We start from the raw sequence: 27,789 nt of genomic DNA on the forward strand, positions 1-27,789 counted from the left end.
GCCCCCTCTTCCTGGGCACACAGCTCATTTTCCAGACTCCTTTATCTGGAGGAAGGGCCAAGGGACTAAATTCTAGCCAGTAAACAGGCTCAGCCATAAAAACTCCCCATGTGCCATCTTTAACGCATTTTTCTCCTCTGGGTGTCTAAAATGACGTTGAGCTCCCCGGTGACTTTGGGAATCACGTCTGAACATCAGAGTCATACAAAGAAAAGAGCTTGGGTCCCTGGGCTTCTGTCTGGAGGGGAACATCTGTGTGAGACTCGAAGTGAATTGGGACTGTATTGTGTTTGGTTACTGGAACTCTGTGGCATATCTGTTATAGCAGCTCTGTTAATTATTTATCCTTTTGATATCATGTTAGCTCTTCAAAGCAAAGCAAAGCAAACACACACACACACACACACACACACGCACGCACGCACACACTGTGAGTCTCCTTCAGACCTTAGATCAACAACTTTGCCTGGTATTTAATCCCTGGGCATTGGTCAACCTCTTCAGCTTCCGCTCCAGGGGCAAGAGCCTCAACAGGAAGGCAGACACCTGCAGGTTTCTTCACCTCCTCCTGCTGCTTTTGTTGGTATTATCTGGTTGAAATGCACACATCTGACCCTGCGTCCATCCCCCTTCCTAGCAAACCTCCTCTGATTCCTCCCTGTTCTCCCCACTGTCCTGCTCCAGAATGTCCCCAGAATTAAACAGTTTGCAAAACCCTTGCCTCCCCCCCCCCCCCCCCCCGGTCTCTTGTCCATTCTCCACAGAATGAGAAACGAGTTCACAGAAGTCATCCTTCTGTGAACTCCTCACCACTGCCTGTAAGACCTTCTGAAAACAATTCGGGTCTCACGGGTCACTTAAAAGCCGTGCTCTCTGCTCCAACCCTGTATTCACCCTGTTTCCTTCACATTCCTCACCCCTTTCTGAAATTACTTCGTGTTTGGTTTAAGGTCGGTGTCTCTCCCCTTTAGAGTAGCCCCCAGAAGTCAGGGCCAGGGTCGCTCCGGATCAGGCCCGTCCACGTCAGGGTTAGGGCACACATTAGGGGGTCCATGCGCGCTGAATTCGTAAGGTCGGGTGAGTCCACACATCCGGCGCGCACGCGGGGGCCAGTAGCGGTGCACCAAGGTGTGCGGAGCGGGGATCAGCCCAGGGCCTGGGGGGGAGGGGGAGGGGGTGGGCCGCGGGGCAGCTCCGCCAGGAACCCGGGGGCGGTGGCAGACACGCCCCCCCTCGGCCCCTCCTCGCGCCTGCCCATTGGCGGCCGCGCCGGGGGCGGGGAGAGGTCGCGGTCGCCGCGACCCCCTTTTCCCCCCACCGCCCCAGCCGGCAGCCTCGTCCAAGTTGCCCGCGCAACGTCTCGCGCGCCCGCTCCCGCCGCAGCATGTTCCGCGCCGCTGCCAGTCTCGGGCCCCGCCTGGGCCGCCGCCTCCTGTCGGCCGCCGCCACCCAGGCGGTACCGGCCCCCAACCAGCAGCCTGAAGTCCTCTACAACCAGGTGAGGCCGTTGGCCCCGGGGCTTTGTTCCCTCGCGGAGACGGCGCTCGCCGGCTGGGAAGGCTCTGGGCCTCTTCGGGCTCCCGTTTACCCAGCTGGGGCTCGAGGGGTTTGCTGCGCTTGATCTTTACGCACACCTTCCCTCCCCGCTAGCGTTTTGGCGCCTTCACCGCCTCTGGCAGCCCCCGCCCCCCGTTTCATTATCCAGATGTGACTTCGGCCACTTAACTTGTTTTCGTCCGGCCGCTTTCCTGCGCCAGTTCTCTTGGTTCCATTTTCTCGCCCCCCCCCCAACCCCCCCCCCCCATCCCTCCCGGCCTCTTAGTCGCCGCGGTGTCTGCACAGGGCCTTCGCCACCCACCCGGAAGACGTGTCCACCAAAGTCCCTCTTAGCAGGAGCTTTTCTGTCTTTTCCGTGGTTATTTCTGAATCCTTAATTCTTGCCCGCGTCCAAGGAAGTCCGAACTGAAAAACAAAAGGAAAAGGCCCTTTTCAGCCAAAGTTCACCCATTCGCTAGGGAAAAGGCAAGGCCGCAGGGCGGGGAGAGCCCCTGTCCACTGCTGGGAACTGGGAAAGAGTGCGGGACTCGCGCCTCCGGGGTGCAGTCCCCAAAGGGTGTCCGCGCCTTCCAAGGAGCTGGCTTTCTTCCAGCAAACCAAGGAGAGGCTTTCCTGGGTAACACTGATTCCCAGAGGCCAATTCCTTGCTCGAGCAGGACTCTGGAATATTTTCTCTTTGGATGTTTGAGTTTGGGTAAAGTGCTGGAATTCACAGAGAAGGAAATGATTATGAAAAGAGTGTGTGTTGTAGGTGCAGCAAACTGCCCTTCTGTGAACCTGAGTTTCTTCCGAAAAGTAGGAAGTGGGTCAGAGAGCAACCCCGGGGCCTCATGCGCTTGGTAAGCACTTAACAGCAGTAACAGCTCCCGTGCTCTGTGCACAGCTTTTGCACCTGCCGCCGTTTTGTTATACCGCTCAAGCCTTACAACAGCCGAGTTAGGTGGGTACCGTGATCGCAGACGTACAAAGTAGATCATATTCCTGGACATTTCTCCGAGGTGTTGCTGGATCCTTTAAGTTCATTCAACTATTCTGGAGTTGAGTTTCCCAAAAAGGAGTTCTTCCAACAGGCGGTTTTCTTGCCAAGGGCATCTGCAGGGAGGGGAGGTGTTTGGGCTTTTGGGGGAAATGTCGTATTTCAGGCTTGTTGGGTCTCATCTGGATGGGTAAGAGGGGTCAGGCAACAGGTCTTCTCCTTGTCACCTCTTTTTCTCAATCTGCAAGAAGTTGAGGGGGGTGGTTTGGTCCACCTTCCTGGGGTCCTCTTGCCTCTACTTGTCTTGGGTGAGATTGCAGGGTGGGGTAGATTTACTGGTTGGGTTAGGACGATTTCAGGACACATTCTCCTTCCCCAACTCACAAGCAGGGACCTGTAGGGGAAACTGATTGATGGCCAGGTTTCTTGAAGACCAACATTTCTTATCCTTGGCAGTTCTGGGGACACATCTCTGTCAATAAACTGATTTTCATTTTTCATTCTTCTTTTCTTTCCTGACTTGGAGAGTAATTAAGATCTCGGAAGACAACTTAAAGGAAAACCCAAGGGACTGTGGCTTCAGCAAAGTTACTTCTCTGGATGGAGTGTGACTAATACTTCTATCTTCAACATCACCAATTCGTGTTGGTTGATAATAAAATGCCGAGTTAAGCTCTGTGGATTTTAAAAGCTCCTGAAGTCAAGCCGCACTGATTTTCATAGCCAGATACTATGGGGACTTGTCTTCCCAATGTTAGACCCCGGTGCCGGGCGTGCCTGGTGTAGGATCTGATCTCTCGTTTTTGCTTCTCCGTGCTTGTGGTGTCCCTCTGTTTGTGGGAGTCTCGCCAGGGGTATGGTGCCCGTGTCTCTGCCCTTCCTGCCCTTTTCAGTATGGCCTCCTCTTTATGACAAACTGTGGAAGGTCTGTTCTACCAGTCTTCAGGTCGTTTTCAGAGTTAGTTGAATAGATGTAGCTGTTCTCTTGGTATGTCTGTGGGACAGGGTGAGCTCAGGATCCTCCTACTCCGCCGTCTTCCTGACTCCCCACGTTGGTTGATAATAATAATGAAGAAGAGAATATTGTTAGATACCATGTTATGCTCTGGACTCAGACTGCCTGCCACCCGTTAGTGCTGACTTGGGCAGGTTCATTCATTCAACAGACATTTTGTGAGTACTCCCAGTTCCAATAAACAAAACAGACAGGAATCCCTGCCTGTGGGAAGTTTGTGGCCTGGATGGTGGAGACAGACAAGGGAAATGCATAATGTGGCCAAGGCAATCAGTGCGGTGGAGAAAAATACGGCAGGGAACAGGGCGATATGGAGGGTGGTACAGAGCTGAGCTCTGTACCTCAGCTGCCACACCTGTACAATGGGGTAAAAATCCCATCTACATCATAGATAGGGTTGCTGTGAGGATGAATGCCGGCTCATGGCTCCCTGTGCCTCCATATTTATTTAGCCATAAGTAAAAGCTGTGAGAACAGTGATGCTGTTGAGCTTACAAGATAATGCGATGTAACTCCATTATGTGGGTGCTGTTGTAGTTGTAACTTGTTTTCTGAAGGGTTGAGTTAGGTTGTGGGAAAGCTGAAATGGGGGCTTGGGGTGAATTAAGTTTGTGTCTTCTATTCTTAGCTTCTTGACCACAACACTCAGGAACTAAAGGGAGAACTGACAAGGAAATTAAGAAAGGATCTCCCTATTATATAGAATTTTCTGATTACAATATTAATACATCCTCAGTACAAAAAGTCAAACATTACAGAGGTCTGTGAGGTAGAAACTCACTGGAAATATATATAGACATGCACAGATGTTCATTGTCACATAGTTTATATGGGCAAAAAACTCAGGAAGCCAGCTTGCCATCCATAGGGAGGCAGATGAACAACATATGTTATAGTTACAGGGAGGAATAATTCAATGCATGTGCTAGTTACAGGAATTAGCTAGACCTGTATGAATAATGGGCCTGAAAAACAATGAATGTTTCAAGGGGGGGGGGAATGAAACTAATTAAAACTACCCCAAACTTTACATTGAATGTGAATAGACCTATCTCCATATAAAATGTATAAAAATGTACAGGAAGGAAAAAGCTCATTGGTGTGAGGGCAGTGAGTGCCAGGGGTGAGTGCCAGGGGTGAGGGCGGTGGGGGGGGGGGGAGGGGTGCTGCATAGGGAATTTGCTGGCAGGCAGTGACCGTAGGGAACTTTGGCTTTCTTTAAATATTTTGTTTCTTTAAAAGTAAGTAACCCGTAAGCAAACATAAAAAGAAAAAAGAAAGTGACAGGCCTCTGATTATCTCATACCTGCAGATAATCACTGCTAACAGGTAGAATATATACAGAATAGGAATTTGATTTTCCTTGGGAGATTCTTACATAATGAGCTAAAACCTGTGTTGGGCTAGGCAGTGGTTTGAGGTGGCTTTTATGCTGAATGAATCAAGTGAAATATCTCCACAGTGATCATACTGGTTTTATTGCTTGTGTAGGAGTTTTACGATCTTTTGTAGCAATAATAGGTTCAGGCAACCCAGAGAATTAGAGGATTTTACCAGACCTACCTAGATTCTTCTGCTTTTAACAACAGTTCTGTTATGAGTGAATACAAATGCTTCTCATTACCTCCTGCCTCCCCAGAATCTGTGGGAACACACTGAGTTACAGGTGACTGGACTCCAAGAAAGTTTATGGTATTGAGGTCAAGTTGGAAGGACAGGTATGTGTGTTGTGGACATGTGTATGTTTCCCCTGATTGAATAATCATGGTTACTGATCACTTAGGATCTTTCGGGCCCTGTGCTGAGGACACGTAACTACGTTTTCACCTTTCATCCCTCCGGCAACTGTACGAACCAGGTGTCGTAGTACCTCATCTTGCAGATGAGGAAACTGAGACTCAGGGAGGTCATGTTCACATTAAGTAGTAAGTATGAAACCAAGGTCCAACTCTGACATGCATGCCCTTAGCCACATGCTGTGCTGCCTCGTGACCAGGCCCTGTGGTCAAACAAGGATGTAGATATTCACATCTTTGTAATATCTTGGCTTGGAATATTTGAAATTAGGAGGCAGGTGCTGTGTTTGTGTTCACATGTGTATACCCAGCACCTAGCACCGAGATCAGAATATAATTGCTGCTCAGTAAATATTTATTGGAGGCATGAATGGTTGCCATTTATGAAACTGTGTTTGTAATTTCGTGTTCCAGGAGCAAGGAATGGAAACGCAGTATTTCCACTTAGGAGGGGTATTTTCAGAGCATTTGGGAGTTAATGTGAATAAGAATGTGGAGACATGCAGGGAGTGCTAAAATTGTCCAACAAGGGAAGTGATTGCAGCAAGATAGGGGTTTGCCAAATCATAAGCCCAAAGAATATCAACAAGTTGAAACCATGCCTGCATGGCAGACAGTCCATAGTAGAACCAAGCCTCCCATCGTGGAAGTGGTGAAAAAAAATCCAGGAACGCATAAGGAAAGACCCTGGGAGGAGTGCCTGGGTGGCTCTGTCGGTTAAGCATCTGACTTCGGTTCAGGTCATGATCTCACGATTTGTGAGTTTGAGCCCCACATCAGGCTCTGTGTTGACAGCTCAGAGCCTGGAGCCTGATTCAGATTCTGTGTCTCCCTCTTTCTCTCTCCCTTCCTCGCTCTCTCTCTCTCTCAAAAATAAATAAATATTTTAAAAAAAAATTAAAAAAAGAAAAAAAAAAAAAAAGAAAGACCCTGGGAGCTGAGGAGGAGAGGAGAGGGCTGGGGTCAGGAGCCAGAATGTCTCCAGCAAGTCTAAGGGAGGTCGCTGCCCTTGACCTTAATTCTAAATTGACCCTGAGGTTTCTAGAGGATTATGTGGAGAAACGTGAATGTGTGTGGCATTCAGTGTTTGTCTTGAACTTATTTTCTCAGGATCTTGTAATAGAAAAGATAGCATCTGCTTTCTATCGGACATGAGTTACCTGCCACTGAAAAGCAAATGCCAGCACGAGTCTCCCCAAGACAGAGAACCACCCCATCTGCTCCCTCACCCTTGGGGAAAGTAACATATTCCAGGGATGCAGATTTCCCAGGTAACAGATCCCCAGTTCTTTGATCCATCAAAGCATCCTGCCTCCTTAAACTGGAGCTACTGAACACCATTTAACCTCTTACTGGAGACTTTGGGCAGATTATGACTGTCCACTGCCATGGGGTGGAGGTGGCTTTGAAATAGTGCTCTGTCTTCACCTTGGTTAAGCCTCTTCCCTGGGGTCCCACCTCTGCTGTCCCTGCCCCAACTTCTGGGCACTCACCACACCACCCAAGTTTCTGGATGCGGCCAAGGATCGTGTAATCCTCTAACTCAGCAGTTTTGGCGTCTGTACAGTAATCTGTCCCAAGTTCACAAAGGTACATGTCCAAGGATGTTTGCTGCAGCAGCATCGTTGGGAATAGTGGAATCTGTCCTGAAAGTGCACGCGTAGGAAATGGTTATGTAAACTGTGGAGGAATGCTGTGTTGCTTAAAATAATGGAGCCATCTGGTTGTGGAGTAATGTGAGAAAAGCAAGTTAAGAAATGGAGAGCCGATGATCTCCACACGGCATGGAGGCTCGCACGTGTGTCCTGTACTCTCTGCACCCCTAACACCAGCACAGCCGCCTGCACACGGTGGGTGGGATCCAGAGCCCCCTCTGCTGTCCTGCCCCCTCACTCTGCAGCCAGGGGGCCCTTTTGGTTCCTCCTATCCCCAAGCTCTGCCTTCAGGCGCCCCCCTCAGGTGCCATCTGACTTCCTGGTCTGTTCCTCACTGTCGCCTGTTTGTTTCTGCTTCTCGCTTTGTCTGTGGGCTTGTAGATGGTGTCTCTCCTCCCCAGGACTTTTTAGCTCAAGGAGCCAGGATGCTTTTTCACTCAGTGCTCAGCATGGTGATGGCACTCTGTTAAAACTTTCGACTGCGTGGATGATGAATCCCAACTTACACAAAACGAAGGGAGATGTGTCTGTTAAAATGTGTAGAAAATAAAGCATGTTGATGGAAAAGCTCTATGAGTTTTGCCAGCAGTCCAGATTCAAAGTGTCAGCTCCTAATGTCACTGGGATATCACTCTGCATATTGCTCTGCTTCTAGAAGCTCGCATAAGGAAGTGTGAGCTGGGAGAGCCCCATCCCCCATCCCCACCCCCCAGGCTTAATAGTTAAGCCTGTTAGAGAAGTGAAGCTTTGGGTTTTGGGCCAGGAGGTTATGAAACATTTGCCCTGATGTCCGCCCTCATGCGTACATAAATGAAATTGCTGTGAGGCTCTCCTCACTTGAAGCAGAACTATGGCAGAGGCCCATCCGTCCCCATTGGAGGGCAGGTCAGGGAGGCCACTGAAGTCTGGCTCTAGGAGGAGGGAAATGGGAATTCTAAACAGAAGGAAGATTCTAGGTTCCTGCTAGGCAGATTCCGGCTTATTTGATCAGTTAGAAGGCAGGATGGATTGTTGAAAATTCAACAGCGGAAAGTGACCCAGCAATTCAGGGCTTTGAAAGGCAAACAGGTGCCCGGGGGTGGTCTTCCCAGGGTCCCAGTCTAAGATTCGGGGGACAGGGAGGAGGGGGTGAGGACTAGGAGAGCAGCTGACTGGCCCAGTCTCTGCTTTCTACTTCCTGATCTTTGCAAAATGACAATTAAAACTTTTTCAGGACAAACTAATTTAGTATGCCGCGGTACAGGAAATAATACAAATCCCAAAAATCTTTGAGAGCACCACAGGATCTAGAGTAATGTTGCAGTGGCTGCTGTGGTAAGATCCACTGTGTGCGGGCGGGCTCCTGGCTTAGGGGCTTTACACCCCTTGATGCATTGAATCCTCACATCTGCCCCCACACACCTTCTCCCCAGGGACCCATGAAACAATCTGGAAGCCCAAGGTCACAGCAGATGAGGGGCAGAGCCGAGATTCCAGATTCTGTGTGGCTTAGAGGTTGGTGCATTTTACGCCACCCAGAATAAAACCTCAAAATCAAACCCGCTGTTGGCCAGTATGTAAACCGTGAAGATGGAGATTAAGAAACAAGAGTTCTGGCCTCCTTGAAGGCAGACCTGGGCTCTGACTGGAGGAAGCCGGTTCTCAGGGAAGCACTTATGCAGGGCGTGGCCAGCCGTGGCCGTGTCCAACTTGAACTCACAGTCACCCAGAATTCTTTTTGCCACATCCCTTCCCTCCACTGGAAACTACCCATTGCCTGCTTCTCGGCAATAAAGGTCTCAATTCCCTCCAGATTAACGATCAACCAACTAATGCAAAACCAACCACACGAACATACTTCCAGAGACTCCAGCTGATGTTTACCTGTGTGCTCCTGCCAGATGCCAAGAGCCTCTTACTTAGGTGCACAGCTGCAGATTCCACCAAAAGACCAAATTTGAGCCTGGGAACGTGACCCCTGGTGGACCTTTCCTAACCGGCTCCTTCCTGCGCCCACTCCCACCGGCACCAGCATTGCACACTTAACTCCATGCGAAGCTCGGTGCATATGCTTGAAGCCCTCACGTGCCTCGTGATGAGGGCCACTGCAATGATTCCCACTCTGCAGACGAGGAAGCAAAAGCAATGCCTTGCCCTGTGCGACACAACAAGGATCAAAAGAGCCCGGATTTAGGGCGCCTGGGTGGCTCAGTCGGTTGAGTGCCCGACTTCGGCTCAGGTCATGATCTCGCCGTTCCTGAGTTTGAGCCCGGCACCAGGCTCTGTGCTGACAGCTCAGAGCCTGGAACCTGTTTCAGATTCTATGTCTTCCTCTCCGTCTGTGCCCTTCCCCCACTCATGCTCTGTCTCTCTCCCTCAAAAAAAAAAAAAACATTAAAAAAAAAGTTAAAAAAAAAAAAAAAAGAGCCCAGATTCATCCGGTGCTCGTCCTGACCCTGCTCTTGACCACAAGGTTGGTCCAGACCTCCCCGGAGCCTGCTGGTCCTGAAATCTCTGGCCCTGGCACGAACCAGACTCCACGTTTTGCTTGGTGGCCTGGTCTCGTTTGTGGTCCTGGACTGTGGCCCAGAGTAACTTGGAGATGACTCCCCAGGGTCCTAAGCCAGGCCATTTTGGGATGCTGGGGCCAAGGAGAGCCCTTGAGGAAGGAAGGCACAGTGGCCTTGGACTGACGGTCACCCTGACTGTGACATTTACGCAGTCCTGGGAAAGTGACAAAATACCCCCTCCCCTCACCAGACCAGTTTCCCCAGCCTGCAGGAGAACAACAGCTTGCTGCGAGATTTCTTCCCTGTTATCCCCTGAAGCCATCAGCTGGCTGTTAGAAACAGAGAGAAAATTCTGGCACTTAATTAAGCAGCTTTGGGCAAGGGTCCTTTCTCTGAGTGAATGGAGAGGCTTCCATCTCCCTGCCATTGACTTCATAAAACCATGTGGTCTTTCTCCACTTGGTTGCTGTTAGACCTCCCAACAGCGAAAACAGAAAACAGCGGTTGCTGCCAGGCTGCTGCCAGGCGCTGAACTGAGGGCTTCGCAGGACCCACACTCCTTCTCTGACCCCATCTCCTAGCACTTCTTCTTGGTTCACCAGTAACTCTGGCCACTTTTGTTTTTTCTCAAATGCACCAGACTAATTCCTACCCCAGGGCCTTTGCACTTGCAGTTCCTACTGCCTGGACTGCCTATCCTCCCATTCTTCCCGTGGTTGGCTCCTTTTCATCAGTCAGGGCTCCAGTGAAATATCTGCTCCTCAGACCCACCCGACCATCCCAGCCGAAGTTCCCTATCTTCCCCCACTTCAGGACCCTCTCTGTATCCTCATTTTCTCCTGTGCACCTACCACTGCAATCTGAGGTTGCCTTGTGTATCTGATTGCTTCTCTACTGTCTGTGCCCACCAAAACACCAGCTCCCGTGAGAGAGAGGTCCTTACTGGGTTGGGTTTCCACTGTGTTCTCAGCCTTAGAGCAGGGCCCGTTATTGGTGTTCACTAAATATTTACCGAATAACAGCCCTGTGCCGTAGTGTGGTAGAGGAAAGAAGGTTGCAGATTCTTTGCTGCTTCTCTCAAGGTGAAGCCTCCTTCCCCTCTCCAAGGTCCGGACTGGGCCTGTGACTCACACTGCCCAGTGGAGTTTGGTGGCAGAAACGAGGCCTTGTGAGTGCAGAGCCCTCCTCCTGAAAGGTACCCAGTCCCGGGGTACCCAGTCCCTGCAAGCCCCTACGTGAGCCCAGCTGAGCCCTGTGCCGCTGAGCGCAGTCAGTGGGCATGACTGTAAGAAAATAACAAGTCGTGTGAGCCACTTGAGTTGTGAGATGTGACCCAACAATGGAGACAGATAACTGATAAGGTAGGAGTGCATTCCCTTCATTTCCCAGATCAGGGAAACCAAGGCCAAGAACTCACCCCAAATCCCTTGGCAGAGTGGGCATTCCAACTTGGTGGTCCCCAAGGCTGGCCTTTAAACCTCACGCCACATCACTCTGAGAGGCTAATTCAGGTTTGTTCTGATGTTTTTGTTTTTTTTAAATTGCTGGTTCTCAGCACTGGGTTGAGAGCTGGTCCTGAGAACTTTCTTCCTTCTCTCTGTAGATCTTCATAAACAATGAGTGGCACGATGCTGTCAGCAGGAAAACATTCCCCACCGTCAATCCCTCCACTGGAGAAGTCATCTGTCAGGTAGCTGAAGGAGACAAGGTGAGAATTGGTGACTTACCCTCAGGGCATGGGTGGGCAAGGATGGCTTATTATTTTTAAGTTAGCAAGCAAACAGGGTCAAGGAGCAGAGGCAGAGAGAGAGAGAGAGAGAGGGAGAGAGAGTCTCAAGCAGGCTCCACACTCAGCGCGGAGCTCAACGCAGGGCTCAATCCCATAACCCTGGGATCATTACCCGAGCCAAAACCAAGAGCTGGACGCTCAACCAACTGAGCCACCCAGGCATCCCTGAGTATGTTTAATATTAATGAAAACCATGCTCCCAGCCTCCTGATATACATTTCCCTATATGAAAAATGCTAGCTGTGTTATTTTACAGCTTCCCCAAGAAGGGGGAAGCTGGTTAAACCTTCACTTGGGGGACACTGCCAGTCATCTCAGAAGGGATGGTTATTGGCTGGGCTTGCTTTCTTAGCAGGAGGGGGGGAAATGATCAAATTCTAAGCACTGGCCCCTGAATGACTCTCTCCAGAACACTTTTGGGGACTCTGAAATGAAAATACAGAAACGGTCGGGGTGCCTGGGTGGCTCAGTCAGTTAAGCATCTGACTCTTGGTTTTGGCTCAAGTCATGATCTCACGGTTTATGAGTTTGAGTCCCACATCGGGCTCTGTGCTGATAGCACAGAGCCTGCTTGGGATGCTCTCTCTCCCTCTCTCTCTGCCTCTCTCCCACTCTCAAGGTAAAAAACATTAAAAAAAATGAAGATGCAGATCTAAAATATTCATATACTCTCTTAAAAAAATAAAAAAAGAAAATACAGAAACGGAAACTATCAGGGTCCTCATTTCCTCCATGACTTCTGGAAGGGAGAGTCTGAAGCTTGTCAGGCAGAGAGCCCTCCGTGGTGGGGAGGGACTGTTTGGGGCAGGTTTCCACACAGGCATTGACTGAAGCCCCCTGGGTGTTGCTTGGCAGCAGGGCGCGTGGTAATTGGAGGCAGTTTTCACCGAGAAGGCCTGAGCTGCCCTGGTGGGTGTTTTCCAGGAAGATGTGGACAAGGCGGTAAAGGCTGCCCGGGACGCCTTCCAGTGGGGCTCACCCTGGCGCCGCATGGACGCATCCGATAGGGGCCGCCTGCTGAACCGCCTGGCTGATCTGATTGAGCGGGACCGGACCTACCTGGCAGTGAGTTCTCAGCCCCCTCCTCTCTCATCCCACATGGTGAATGGGCTTCTCACGGACAGCTGGGAAGGGGGTTGCATTGCTGACATGTAACTGGTCAGAATGGCATAGGCTGGACACCTTTGGGATACACCCCTGTACCACCCCTGTACCAACCAGCCTCTCAGTGTCTCCTATGATGGCTAAGAAAGGAGGAGACTGGGAGAGGGAGAGGGGAGCCACAGGGGAGCCTTCCCAGAGACCCCCAGGGATGGACACTGTTCTCACAGCCCCTCCGTATGGCAGGCCTTCTTTCTGGCTGCCAGAAGCAGAAGAAACCAGGAGGCAACATCCTTGCCTCTCCCCAATCCAATCTGCAAAGAGCAGCCAAAGTGAACCTTCTAGAAAGTAAATTATACCATGGTCTCAAGCCTTCCATGGCATCCTCTATATCCTTAGGATAAACTCCTGTTCTCTCAACGTGGTCTACAAGGCCCTGCCGGGTCTGACTCCGTCTCCCAACTCATGCCGGACTATGGGCACCCCCCCCCCCCCCCCCCCCCCCCGCCTACAGCTCAGCTCACCAGCCTTCCCTCAACTTCCCGACTGCTAGGCTTCTTTGAGGCATCAGGGCCTTTGCACATGCTGTTCCTTCTGCTTGGGGTGCTCTTCCCTTTGTCATCAGTTGTACCTTTCCCTTTGCCTAGTTACCTCCTACATGTCCTTCCAGTTTCACCCTAAAGGGTGCTTCTCAGACTGGGCTGGGCAGCCTGGTTTCCCCTTTCTAGCTCGTGATTGATGATTCGCACCATTACCCACTGGCACTTTGCTCTCTCAGCTCCCATGTGGGTCTCTTATTCCCAGCAAGGGCTCAGATGTGGCTTACAGCAGAACCTGGAAACGTGTGCTTGTTCGTGCACCATTCCCTCCCCACCCCTCACTTTCCTGTCTTTGGAGAGGGAGAGGCGATGGGCCAGAAATGCCACGGCATTCCATGGCACAAAGTGGCCGTCAGCCCTGATCCATGCTGAGCTTCAGTGCTGGTCGTCCCCTACTGCGAGTGCTCTAAGGCAGTCCTGTGCCTGCAGTTCTGTGCTCATCGTTCTCTCTTCTCAGGCCTTGGAGACGCTGGATAACGGCAAGCCCTACGTCATCTCCTACCTGGTGGATTTGGACATGGTCCTTAAATGCCTCCGGTATGGGCTCGGGCTTCCTGTTCTTTGCTCTGGCTGTGCCACAGGGGAGCAAGTGTTGCGGGGGGAGAAATAGAATAATAATGTGTAAAAGGATCACAGGAGTTGGAGAAACATGTTCTATGAGACTCTGTCTTATGAGAAAATCCCTCGATTTCAAAACTGTAATTTACTCATAAGCATTTTCTCTTCCTTCTTGAGGCAGTTTTGGTAATTTGTACGTTAGTTGGAATTTGCCCATTTTATGTAGGTTATCTCGTTTGTTGGCTGCAATTGTTCACATTCTCTTACACATTCTCTTATCTGGCGATGTCCCTGCTTTCATTTGTGATTTCAGTTGTTTGTGTCTTCTACCTTTTTTTCTTAGTCTAGCAAATGCTTTGTCAGTTTGGTGACTTTTGGAAAGAACCCACTTTTGGTTTTGTTGATTTCCTCTGTTGTTTTCCTGTTCTCGATTTCATCTGTCTCTGTTCTAGTCTTTATTATTTCCTTCTCGCTGGCTTTGAGTTTAGTTTAATCAAACATCCTAATGACCAAGAAGTGCAGGCTGAGGAATAAGAGCTTTGTGAGGGTCCTTTGGGTTGTAGCTTAACAAGTAGACTCAGCCTACCTTGGGCACTGTGGAGAGTTGGGGGTCTTGAATCCAGAAGGTCGCTGAGCATCACCATGGCGCATCTTGGCCCTCTTGCTTCATCCTTCTCTCGATTACCTCTCGCCTCCTTCAGGGTCAGTCTGTGTGCTGGAGGCCGGCTTCCCGCACGTGGGCTTGCTTCCGTATGCGTGATCCTACCAGACTACACCGCAATCCCTTAGTCCAAATGCCGAATTCCTGCCAAGTGCCAAAGTCTAATGCCAGACTCAGGTGCCAGATGCCACCCTGATTGGCTGGCCTTGAATCTGATCAGTTGTGGTCCGGGTGGACAGATCATTGTGCACAGGGGGACTGCTCCCCCTGTGACGCTGGGGACAAAGAGGGGAAGAAGCAGTGCCAGAAAAGTGGGGGTTGTACAACACGATGGGTTCTCAACCAGGGTAGTCACATCTCCCAGGTGATAGCTGGCAATGTCTGGAGACATTTTTGCTTGTCCCAGCATGGGGGGAAGGGTGCTACTGGCATCTAGCGCGTAGCGGCCAGGGATGCTGCTAAAAATCCTACAGTGCGCCGCACAGCCTGCACATCAAAGAATTTTCCAGTCCCAAATGACAGGAGTGGCAAGATTAGAACACTCTGCAAGGGTGTCCCAGAGAGAGCAGCCTGCTGAAGCTTGGGCAGAGTCCCATGCCTTCCTGATTTTAGGAATATGCCTTTGTGCTGATTAAGTAACCGTTCTGAGGCCTGAAAACCCATGTAATACAGGCTAGTGGGAAGGGAGCGGCCGTGCCTTCCCTTGTATAGATTGGTAACTCCCTGGCTGCGTTTCTCCCCAGATTCACAGACCTGTGTTCAAAGCCAGGTCAGCCTGGGGCTCAGATTCTCCCTGGCAGTCACATTTATTTCAAAACTCTTCCTGTTACCGCACATTCCATCTTTCCCCTTCTCTCGTTTTTCCTACTGCCCTGAAAACTTAATCATTATGTACTGGAAACACACTGCTCCTTTCTCCCCTGCTCTAATCTGCTGGGCTTTTCTGCCCCTGTGTCCCTGTGCATCTAGGTGGTAAACTTTCCAAGGGGTTGGGCCAGTTGAGGGTTTGTTTCTGGTGGCTGTTCCCCCAGCCTTAGTTCGGGGCTCTGCACACAGGAAGTACCAGCTATTGGATAGGTTTGCACTTCTCTACCAGATTCAGTCCATGGCTCTCATGCTAATCTGTGGTGCTGGGCTGGTTTATTTCTTACAAATACAGACTCCTGGGACTCCCCAGCGCTCCAGATTGAGTAGGTTGGAAGTGGGTGCCGGGAACGTGGTGTTTTTTACAAGCAACCTAGGTGATTCTGAGGTTTAGAGGTTAGTTACCCAGAGTGGATTACTGTGCCCCTTGAAGCTATTTAAGTGTTTCTGGAGATAAGCCAAGAGTAAGAGCAATTACCAGAAAGACTTAATTGGGTCTGAATCTTCTCTTTCTGCCAGGGTTCACAGGGGTCCCTGACTGTCATTGATTAAGCTTGGATTTTTCTTTTTTTTTAAGTTATTATGCTGGCTGGGCTGATAAGTACCATGGGAAAACCATTCCCATCGATGGGGACTTCTTCAGTTATACCCGCCATGAACCCGTCGGGGTGTGCGGGCAGATCATTCCGGTGAGTGCCAGCTTCATAATAAACAAATGAAGGTTTATCAGGAATGCCTTGAGATGCAGCGATCCCAACAGGCTAATTACAAAGGCGGGGTGTCTGCGGGGTGATGTCAGAGGGTGGCCTGGGTGGTGGCTAAGAACACAGGCTTTAAAAAGCCAACCAGCACTGCCATCCGTGGCAAATCCTTTATCCCAAGACTCGGTTTCCTTACCTGAAAAGCGGAAGGGACACTGGGGACATGATACACCAACTCAGCACAGAGCCTAGTATGGAGAAAGCTCTAACGAGCATGAGTCACTGTGTTCTGGTCCACCTGCTGTGTCCATCCGTCTGAAACTCACAGTTGAGTCGTGGGGGTAGCTCCAGGGGCTCAGAGATGCCAGTGCTGCTTCCATGACCTGGGCTGCCGCTTTCACGGGCCGCTGCAGCCCTCAGCTGAGGTTCCAGGAGCAGCTGTTTTTTCTTGCAGTGGAACTTCCCGCTCCTGATGCAAGCCTGGAAACTGGGCCCAGCCCTGGCGACCGGAAACGTGGTTGTGATGAAGGTGGCTGAGCAGACTCCACTCACCGCCCTCTACGTGGCCAACCTCATTAAGGAGGTGTGTGTGGTTTGTGTCTGTCTTGACCTCTGAATGCCCTTGTACAGACTTGCTCCTGGGGGGGTTCTTAGGAGGGTGGGTATTTGTAGAGCAGGGACCAAGCCCTCCCCAACCCCCACACCTCATCACAGATCAGCCAAAATGGCCCCTCTCACCTTATATCTACGGTACAGTTTCACTGCCAGACCCCTTTGAAGAATGAAAAATTTTCTACGTGAATGCCACCGAGAAGAGGCAACAGCCACAGGGAACCCCCAATAGCAGGTTCTCTGCCGTGCCATTTGGAATTCCTGAGCAGTACCCCACAAGACTGGCATCTGCTTACTCGGGTACCAGGCAGGCTGCTTTAGTCTCTCTGGGAGGGGTGTTTGTCCTTCTGTCCAAATCCTTTGGAGCAGGAGAATGATTCCAAGTGTCCCTGGCTGTTTGCATACAGGCTGGCTTTCCCCCTGGTGTGGTCAATATTATCCCTGGATTTGGCCCCACAGCTGGGGCTGCCATCGCCTCCCATCAGGATGTGGACAAAGTAGCCTTCACGGGCTCCACTGAGGTAAGACACCACCAGGATCTCAAGCGTGTGGTACATTTGGCCCAAGTTCCCACTGTCCTCAAGGATGCAGCATTGAAGATTAGCCTCTGGGTGATGCATGGTGGGGGGTCCCCCAAGACTGCCCCTGAGTAGCTTGAGCGAGGGCAGTGACTGTCAGAGTGGAGCCCTTCGTGGGTTGGTTGACGCTCTGGATGCTGTTTCAGGGCCAGCATCATGCGTGGAATAAAGACGCCGAGACCGTCTAGACTCCGTGACTGCCTGCCCAGCCCCTCAGCTGTGTCAGGCTCCTTGACCAGCACTGCCCTGACAGTTACAGAGCATGGGCTTCAGAAAGACAGGAGTTCCAATCCCAGCCTCACCATTGTGACATGGGGCGATTCACTGAATGTCTTTGGGGCTCCATTTGTTGTCTTTAAAATGAGGATGGCAATATCTAGGCGGTAGAGGCGGTTTGTATGGTGTAGTGGGGACGATAATGTGCTTCGGAGTCTTGCTGTTCCAGTAGCACTTGCCAGCTGTGTGATCATGGGCAAGTCACTTAGTCTCCCACGGCCTCCGTCTCATCTGTAAAATGGGGAGAAGAATGGCACCCATCTCCTAGGATGGGAACCAGTAAGATGAAGTTGATCAAGTGCTGGGCAAAGGTCTGGCTCAGAGCAAGTGCTCAATAAGTGAACGAATGAATGAATGACTGAGCAAGGGGATTATGCTGCTCTGTGCCAGGCCCTGGAGAAGCAGGGTGTCTGGGGATTCCCTACACATCATCTCCTTCGAAGCAGGGACAGAATTCCTTCTAAAGAGGAACTTGGAGCTTTTTCCTCTCCTTGAATTCTTGGGAGGGTTCAGTGCATGACTTCAGAGAAGGCACACTGAATAATGTAATGAACATGCTCTTCAGGCAGTTCCCCCTGAGAAAAAGACACCTTCAAATATTCAGTCTGTACGCAGTGATGGCAATGCCAGGAGGGCAGAAATGATGCCGAGGTAATACGGTCCCGGTTCTTTGTTTGCTTTGTTAGTGCCTACATTTATGCCTCAATCTTGAGAATCTTGCAGAGGGGATGGTTTCCTGACAGAGATGCATGTGTTCATTCATATAGGTTCAGGGCGGCTTTGTGCCAGGCTCTGGGAATAAGGAAGTGAGAAGTATCCCACCCTTGCCCTCACAGAGTGTGCCATGGGCTGGGGGACCACCCTCACAACACTGTGGGAAGGAGACAGGATAATGGTTCGAACTGGTGGTGGATTCACGCTGCCCGAGTGTGAGTTCTAATGCCACATTACCACTTAGGGCAAGTGACTTGACCACTCTGAGCCGTAGCGCCCACATTTCTAAATCAAGGAAAAGAGTCCTGTCTATCTTTGAGTTCACTGCAAGGATTGAACTTACAAACACAAAGCACTCGGCACAGTGTCTGGTTTGTAGGCCGTGCTCAGCATGTGGAAGCCACAAGTAGTGACTCTGCTCATGCGGTCACAGTCACTGTCCTCTTAGGAGCTCAGAGGCATGGGGCAGCAGCGGTAAGTGAATAGATTTGGTGAAATTCTCCTGGTCTCTTGTAATCCAGCTGCTCCCTCAAGTTGTGGGATCCTTCGGCCTGTGTCCAGGAGAGCATCTGGTTCTTTTTTTCCTGCTATCGAGAGCTTGTCTGGGTCTCTGCTTCCGCACAGGTTGGCCACCTGATCCAGATTGCTGCAGGGAGCAGTAACCTCAAGAGAGTGACCCTGGAGCTGGGGGGAAAGAGCCCCAATATCATTATGTCGGATGCAGACAGTAAGTCTTCGGGGGGGAGCAGGTGTGGGGTGAAGGCAGCCGCTGGCTGTCCATACTGTGGTTCCAGTCACTTCTATGAGCGTCAGCACCCACTGGACTCGGTTTCTGGCCCCCGGGCCTCAGGATGAAAGTCAGAGTCTACAGTGTGGCCCTCCACCCCGCATGACCCGGTTTCTCCCTGGCTTCTCCCCTCTTTGCTCCGTCACCCAGCCGAGCTGGGCTGCTCCGTTTCCAACCCTACTGCACACTTTCTCTTGGGCCAGACTGCTCCTCCTCCATTTCCTCCCTTTTCCTGGTCCTGCCTGGTGCCTCGATTTGCCTTCCCCGAGTGCTGTAGGCTGGCTGGGTCAGTCCTCCCACCGCCCTCGTCTGTTACCAGAGGGCTGTGACTGCCACTCTTTCTGTGACTGTGTGCTGGGTGTCCACACCCCAAGAAGGGAGAGATCAGGTCTGTCTTGTGGGCCCAGGGTCCTATTGGTGGCGTGAACGGGTTAAGGGGGTAGGCAGCCCCTGGGGCAAGGTTTGTCCTCTGTCTCTTCTCATGGTTGCCTTTCTGCCCCCCACAGTGAACTGGGCCGTGGAGCAGGCCCACTTTGCCCTGTTCTTCAACCAGGGCCAGTGCTGCTGTGCGGGCTCCCGGACCTTTGTGCAAGAAGATGTTTATGCTGAGTTTGTGGAGCGGAGTGTCGCCCGGGCCAAGTCTCGTGTAGTTGGGAACCCCTTTGACAGCCAGACGGAGCAGGGGCCACAGGTGAGCCCAGCTGCTACAGGTGGGTCAGGGTGTCCAGAGTTAGCATGGAGAAGCAGCAAAGGTCTCAAACGCAGAGGCAGGCAGCCTTGGCTTCAAGTCTCAGTTCTGCCATGTACCAGCTGTGTGTCCCTGAGAAGCCACATACCCTCTCTGAGCCACTGTTTGCTCATCCATAACGACCACCTTTCCTGACTCACAGGCTGGCTTTGAAGTGGAAATTAGTAATGGAAAGCAATATGTAAATTTCTTACACATAATAAGTACTAGAAATGTCTATGTAAAAAGGAATGCGTGTTGGGGTGCCTGGGTGGCTCAGTTGATTAGGCATCTTACTGTTGATTTCGGCTCAGGTCATGATCTCACGGGTTCATTAGATCGAGCCCCGCATCGGGCTCAGTGCTGACAGCATGGAGCCTGTTTGGGATTCTTAGTCTTCCTGTGTCTCTGTCCCTCCCCTGCTCTCATTTTCTCTCTCTCAAAAAAAGACCTTGGCCATCCATAAAAATGCATCTACTAAAAGGACACACAGGTATCTGTTAACCGTGGTTATCTTTGGGGAGTGGGACAGAGGGTCATGGCATGGGTAGCAGAGGGACTTTATTTCACTTTATACTCTTCTGAGCTATTTGGTTTAAACAAACGTACATATATATATGTGTATGTATATATATATATATATATATATATATATGTATGTATATATCTGAACATATATGTATGTGTTCTCTGAACATATATATATGTATATATATGTCTGAACATCTCTGAACATATATATATGTATATATATGTACGTTTGTTTAAACCAAATAGCTCAGAAGAATATAAAGTGAAATTTTATATATATATATATATATATATATATATATATTTTTTTTTTTTTTTTTTTTTAAACCAGGAACATGTATTCATTTTAACCAATAAAACTATAGTCAATAATAATTACAACAAAAAAATTATAGTGCCTCTGCCCACCATTTCCTCTCATGTCCTGGGCCTTTTTCCAGCATTATCCTTAGACCCAGCCTGTCTCGGGCTCTGTCTCCACAGGGTCATGCACTGGCCTCCCCCAGAAGGGAGGAGTCCACAGGGTCAGGGGTGCTCCTGGCTCCCACAGGTCCTTGCACCCACTTCTGGGGTCCACGCGTGCCTTTCTGCAGGCCCCATCCCCCTGAAGGTGTGTGCTGCTGGTGTCCACTCCCCAGGCTCCAGGGCTGGCCAAGGCAGCCTTTTTTTCCTCCTTTAATTAACAGACAATTTTTTAGAGCCATTTAGGTTTATAGAAACATGAGCAGAAAGTACGGCATTCTCATATACCTCTTCACTCCCCCAGCCCACGCCCCTGGTTTCCCTGATTCTTGACCTTGACCTCTTGCACTCGTGTGGTACATTTGTTGTAGCTGACAAGCCAATGTGATATATTATTGTTAACTAAAGAACGTAGTTTACCTTTGGGTTCACTCTTGGTGTTGCATTCTGTGGGTGTGGACAAAGGTATAAAGACTGTATCCACCGGCCCAGTATCATACAGAATAGTTCCAATGCCCTAAAATTCCCCTGTGCTCCACCTATTCATGCCTTCTGTACCCGCAACCCTAGGCAACCACCGATCTTTTTACTGTCTCTGTTTTGCCTTTTCCAGAATGTTCTACAGCTGGAATCATACAGTATATAACCTTTACAGATTGGCTTCTTTTACTTAACAATGTGCATTTAGCTTTCCTCCGTGTCTTTTTGTGACTTGATAGCTTATTCCCTTTTATGGCTGAATAATATACCATTGTATAGACATATCGCATTTTCTTTATCTAGTCATCTGCTGATGGGTACTTGGGTTGTTTCTACTTTTCAGCTATTGTGAATAGTGCTGCTATGAATCCCAACATCTCTTTTTCTCTCTCATTTTTCTTTGTCGTTTGTGGCTATCTAATTAGTAGGGTAATACAAACTTGTATAGAAATTTTAATAAAAAGTGTTTAAAGGAAAAAATAAGACCCCCATGGCCCCCTTCCATGTCCTTTCCCCATAGATAACCCCCCTGTTACATTTTTGTATGTTTAACAAAAATAGGATTGTATTTATTGTTGATGTATTTATTGTTCCAGTTTTAGTCTACGTGCTGCCAAAGCAAGCACGTGTATTTTTCTTACTATTTTAAATTCTTAGTAACCTCAGAGTTGGAAAATAAACGATGGGTTGGTTTGATATGCATTTCTTTGAGGGCTTAATGAGGCTGGTTGAACCTTTTCTTATGTTTTTTGGCCCTTTGTAGTTCCTCCCTGTGCCTTGCTTATTCCTAAGCTTGGCCCATTGTCCCACTGCCTGTGCACTTAGAAGCCTGAAGTAGGAGAGGTCTGGCCCTAGCGTCTCTGAAATTTGGGTCTTCTTCCTGCCTTCCCCCCCCCCCCCCCCGCCCCTGCAGGTGGACAAAACTCAGTTTCAGAAGGTCCTCGGTTATATCAAATCTGGGAAGGAGGAGGGGGCGAAGCTGCTGTGTGGTGGAGGGGCGGCTGCTGACCGTGGCTACTTCATCCAGCCCACTGTGTTCGGAGATGTGCAAGACGGCATGACCATCGCCAAGGAGGAGGTTAGCATGGGGCCAGCACTCTGGGGAATGTTTTTAGGAAAAATAGACATTTAAGTCTGGCATCTTCATACCATGATCCTTCTGCTGGCTTTGGGCCAAATCCTGGCTCTGTGCCTAAGACAAATTATTTACAACTCCATCTGATCTGGTCACTCTCCTCTTCCACCTCCACCCACTGTTGGGGAGAACTTCCAAATTTCCTTGCATGGCCTCCAGGCCCTTTGTGTTCTGCTCCCTGTGAGCCAGGAGTCAAGGAATGATTTTGCTCAGCCCTTTTATGATCTTCATATAAGCAGGACAGTGGGCTAGACCAAAGGGCTGTGACTTCCCCACACGGCAAGATTCCTGATGATCTCCCCCTCGGCACTCATTTTGAGCACAGGGCAGCAGCTCTGTCTCATTCATTCATTCGCTTCACAAGTATTTATTGAATGCCTACTATGTGCCAGGCTCTTTACAGACCCTGGAGATTCAGAGGTATTCCAAGATGTGTTCCCTGCCCTCATGGGGTTCACACGTGCTCCGCTTCCCTCGGATTAAGCCTCTTAGCAGCTTTATGCAGGGAAAGTATTTCCCCTTTCATATATAATTCAAAATAAAAGAATATTAAAATGCAAAATCAGGGTAAGAAAGTCCAACAGAGTTCTGCCTCTTTTTCCATCATGACTACTTTGATGCCTTTTCTGAAATCTCAAATATCAATTTTCCAGAAGGGTTGGGGGGTGCCTCTCCTTTGCCAGTTCCATGATGCCCCATCTCACAGCCCTGCTCCAACCATGATGAGCTCCTGGCACTCTTCTCCCACCCGTCTTTACACTCACCAGGCAGTCCTGGAATCAGCCATTTCTTCAAGAAGTCCTGCTTCCTATTAATGGAAAGTGGGATTTCACGAGGATGGGCGCTGGGTGTGCTTATGCCTGGAACTCCATTTCCCTCCTCCCTGCTCCCCACCTGCACGCTGGTTTGGCCAGTTTCTGTTCCTGTTGTATCACAGCTTGGCTGTCACTTCTGGGAAGCCTCCCCTGATACCCCTCCTCTGCACTCAGTCAGGCTGGGAGCTCCTGTGGGCTCCCATCACACTGCCGGCTAATGGTTGCCTTCAAACCATCGATTACATCAGGATCACTTCTAGTCCCCTCCTTCCAGTGCCCTGCCCTGATAGGGCTGACAGTGGCCACACCTGGACAGCAGCAAGCGCACCTGGCCCCCATGTCTTGGTTTTTGAATCTCATTCTCCACTAAAGAGAACTGGGATTCCTTGAAGAAATGGTTTATGCCAGGAACAGGTCAGGGAAAGTACAAGATGAACCTGGATGTCTTGAGAGCACAGACACTGTTCTGTTCACAGGTACTTCTTCAGCTTCTGGCATGTGCCTTGCTGAACAACTGATACAAATTCTTTGAAACTAAATCTACATATAGCATGCCAGGAACCCCTGCCTTGCAGGATTGTTTAGAAATAAGATAGGCTATGTTAAGCACGTGGTGTATAGAAGGTAACCAATCCCCATTAGCTTTCTTACCTTTGTGTTTCACTGAGCTTGGGAACTGTTGTCTCCCTGTGGAACTGTTGGGGTATCTCTGGGGGCTTGAGCAATCATCTGCTCAGCACTGGAAAGCTGCATAGCTGGTTTCCATGTCTGCCCCACCCTTCCACTGTCCACTCTTGTACTACAGATCTTTGGGCCAGTGATGCAGATCCTGAAGTTCAAGACCATAGAGGAAGTCATTGGGAGAGCCAACAATTCCAAGTATGGGCTGGCTGCAGCTGTCTTCACCAAGGACTTGGACAAGGCCAATTATCTGTCCCAAGCCCTCCAGGCTGGCACTGTGTGGTAAGAGCCTCCTAGCAGCCCCTTACAGCCCAGGCAGGGATCCCCAAGCCAGGGTTTTTTGGAATTTAGTGCTCACATCCCAGAATTTGGGATGCTGGGCTCAGTTCCTCCTGGGTCAGGGTGTGGTATAGCAGACAGAGATTTCCCATCCCCTCTCCTCTAGGAGATTAAACTTCCCTCCAGTACATAGGCCCATGCAGCTTTGTTCTTGGGCAAGCAGATGGATGACTGGGGGCTCCTTACTAAGCTGAACAAGAGTAGGAGATCAGAGCTGAGTGTCTACACCTATGTAATAGTGGTCTTAAAAGCTAAGCACCTACTTCACACCCACTAGGATGGCTGTTATTTTAAAAAAAACAAAACAGTGTAAATGAGGATGTAGAGAAATTTGAACCTTCACATATTGCTGGTGGGAATGTAAAATGTTGCCACCATTACGGAAGACAGTCTGGCAGCTCCTCAGTGAGTTAGATGTAGAATTACCATAGGACCCAGCAATTCTACTCCTAGGCATATACCCAAGAGAAAGAAAAGCATACATCCACACAAGAAAGTGTATCCGAATGTTCATACTAGATTACTGACAATATCCAAAAGGTGGAAACAACCTAGATGTCCATCGGCTGATGAATGGATATATAAAATGTCTAGCCACACAATGAAGTATCATTGAGTCATAAAAAGGAATAAAGTGCTGATACTACCACCACTGATGAAGTGGTTCATCTATTCTATAAACATAGAGGAACCTTGAAAATGTGATACTAAGTGAAAGAAGCCAGACACAAAAGGCCACATGTTGTGTGAATCCATTTATATGAAATGTCCAGAACAGACACATCCATAGAGACAGAAAGTAGATTAGGACTTCCAGGGGCTGGAGAGCAGGGGAATGGGGAATAACTGCTTATTGGGTAAAGGGTTCTTTCTGGGGTGATAGAAGTGTTCTGGAATTAGACAGAGGTGATGGTTACACAACACTGAATCTGCTATAATCCACTGAATTGTGTAAAGTGGTGACTTTAAATTCAATTAAAATTTAATTTTTAAGAACTGCAAAAAGAGCTTAGCATCTAATTAGCAAAAATTACTCATTAAAATGGGAAGCTATCATGTGGTGCTCCCTGTTCCTGACATTCATCTGTGACCACATCACAAAGGATGACGACTTATGGCTTTATTTCATGTGGTTTGCTGTTGGCTCCTACACGGCTGGTTATTACTATGGTTCTACCCATCCATTTTCCCTCAATAACATTTTACGGAAATTCAGGTCTGAGGGGTATGACACATATATCCCAACAGTTACTTCTGAAATTCTGTTTCAAATTATAGGGTCAACTGCTATGATGTGTTTGGGGCCCAGTCACCGTTCGGAGGCTACAAGATGTCCGGGAATGGCCGGGAGCTAGGAGAGTATGGGCTGCAGGCATACACTGAAGTGAAAACGGTGAGTATGGGTGCCCTCTCAGCTCTCCCTCACGCTAGACTCCATCACTACTTGTTACTAGTTTCTTGTTTTAAGCCACGGAAGCCACAGAAGAGGGTGAACACCCAGTGTTTGCTGTGTCTTGTGAGAAATAACTTGGGACTCGGCCACCACTACGCCTACATAGTCCTTTGCTAGGCTTTGTTCTACGTCAAGTTCTGCAAGACTTGAAAGGAAGGAAAGATCCTGTGGTCCAAAGCAGTGGGGAAAGTCTTCTAATGAGAATCAGGCTATGAGGCATTAGACAACAAGGGCCATAAATATTACCAATATCCTTTGATTTCATAATGTCAATGATAGGAATAGAGCCGGAGGAGCTAATCGGAAGTACAAGGAAAGTATTAATCCTTAAATATTCATCACCACATTAGCTCTCAAAGATGAAAAAGTCAGATGTGACTAAATGCCCAATAAATTATGGAACACCCAAATCATGGTGTACTAAGTAGCCAGTAAAAATATTTTTGTAGGATATCAGACATGGAAAATCATCATCCTTTAAAATGAAAAGGCAGGATACAAAGTAATACATGCAATATAAGCCCAGTTTAAAGGCTATATATAATTTAAAGGTACTCGCGTACCTTTATTTACTATGGAAAAGACTGGAAAAAAAGGCACCAAAGTGAAAATAATTTTCTCTACAGTGGACATTAATTATAGTTTAACCAGAAAACAAACTCACAAGTAATATTTAAAGAAAAGAGAAATGGGCTGAGTAGGGCCTTCCCAGGATTGGGAAAGAGAAGGTTCAGGGCAAGCAAACCAGCCAGGGGGAGCAGAGTGAGAAGGGCAGACAGCGGTCTCAGTACTCAGTTTAGTAAGCCACAACTTGTGTTCTCAAAGCTCACTGGAATAAAATCAACACGTTTCCTTGTTTATTTAAAATTGTCCCATATACACAAGAGGTGAGACCCAGGTTTGAACCTACAGACGTTGGTCTGTAACCGTTCCTCAAAATGATGATGGGATGATTTAGGTGTGGTGTAGGGGGTGCTAGGACTGAGACCCGGGAGCTGCAGTATCTACGGACTGACTGGAGGCTGGGGGGAGAGCCCAGAAGAGGCTTGCGTTGAGGTGGTTCATGCTGGAATCCAAGTGTAAGCCGCTGACACAGGAGGCCTAGGGCGCTGGGGTGTTGGAGAGAATGGCAAGTAGCAGGACTTGATGGCTGGAGGGTCAGCGGCTGCAGGTGAAGGCGGCAAAGCTGGTTCAGCCCGTGCCAGGCCCTAGGCTTTGTGCTCGTGATAAAGATCCCTGTGCTCTGAGCTTTGGGAACTCAAGTGATGCTCCTAACAAGATTAGGCTCAAAAACGTTTCAGAAGTCTGAGGTTGCCTGGGGACTGCCAAGAAAATGTCTTCTTTTGAACTTGTATTTACTGAGTGATTACTTGGTGCCAGAATCTGCTAGACTTCCTTATGCACATTATCTCATTCGGTGCTCACAACAACCCCATGAAAGAGAACCGTTATCCCATCTTACAGATTAGGAAGCGGGGCACACAGAGGTGAAGTACTTGCCCAGGAGGGGATAAAGCTGGGATCTGACCCCAAGTCCATCTGAATCTGGAATCTTTCCACTTGACACATTGAGGCACCTGCGAGCTTCAGCACGTTATATTTTTCCTTACTTTGATTCTTTTTGAGGAAAACATGGATCTAGATCAAGGTCTCTCAACCCCAGCACTACGGACATTTGGGGTCGGGTCATTGTTTGTTGTGGGGCATCCTGTGCAGGGTAGGATGTTCATTGAGCATTCCTGACTTCCACCTACTAGATGCCACAGCAGCTCCCCCCTCTTCTGCCCCACGACAATCAAAAATGAGTGGGTGAAGGGGAGGCAGGGAGTGATGTCCCACAGAACATAGCCCTGGCTGTGTTCCTGGGACTGGCCAGTGGCCATCAAGATGTCAGAGTGAAGAAAGCCCTTGTGCTCATCCTTGGCCACACCCTGCTGAGAGCGCCTATACATCAGAGGGAAGCATGAAGATTTAACAGCTGCTCTGCACCCCTCTTACAGGTCACGATCAAAGTGCCTCAGAAGAACTCCTGAAGAACGGTGCCAACTTCCCCACTCATCCAGCAGTGGAGAGATCAAGGACGTCGGCAGCAAAACCAGGAAAATGACCTTGCACGCTGAAAGTCTCAAAAAAGAAATTCTCCCACAAAATCTCTTGACCAAGAAAGTCCCAGAATTTGAATTGATAAATGGGGTGGGTGTGAGGCAAAGAGTATGTGCGAAGCCCTTTAAACTGCAACAATACTGCTAGCTTTCAGGCTGATTTTTCCAAACTAGATTCGAGTGTCTCATCCTGTCCATCTGATACACTTCTGTAACTCGCCTTAAACGGGGGCACAAAAAGCCATTGTTGACACTTGTACTAACAAGTCAGAGCAACAGCTAGCATCTTGCTTTGTATTCTGGCCTCAAATTCATTAAAAACAATGCTGCTGTTCA

At 49.3% G+C, this 27,789-nt stretch overlaps 1 protein-coding gene across 1 annotated transcript; it reads left to right on the forward strand.

The window, feature by feature from the left end:
• Positions 1–1,302: 1,302 nt before the first annotated feature.
• Positions 1,303–27,789, forward strand: ALDH2 (aldehyde dehydrogenase 2 family member). Its single transcript, XM_019467439.2, has 13 exons — positions 1,303–1,498; positions 11,092–11,196; positions 12,202–12,342; positions 13,435–13,514; positions 15,638–15,749; positions 16,216–16,344; positions 16,781–16,894; positions 18,566–18,668; positions 19,235–19,419; positions 21,842–22,006; positions 23,684–23,841; positions 25,177–25,291; positions 27,352–27,789. Exons 1-13 carry the CDS (start codon positions 1,385–1,387, stop codon positions 27,382–27,384), a joined length of 1,554 nt encoding a protein of 517 aa, XP_019322984.1. The 5' UTR covers positions 1,303–1,384; the 3' UTR covers positions 27,385–27,789.

Source organism: Panthera pardus, unplaced genomic scaffold (genome assembly GCF_024362965.1).
Source record: "Panthera pardus isolate Hobbes unplaced genomic scaffold, ASM2436296v1 HiC_scaffold_15, whole genome shotgun sequence".
NCBI lineage: Eukaryota > Metazoa > Chordata > Mammalia > Carnivora > Felidae > Panthera > Panthera pardus.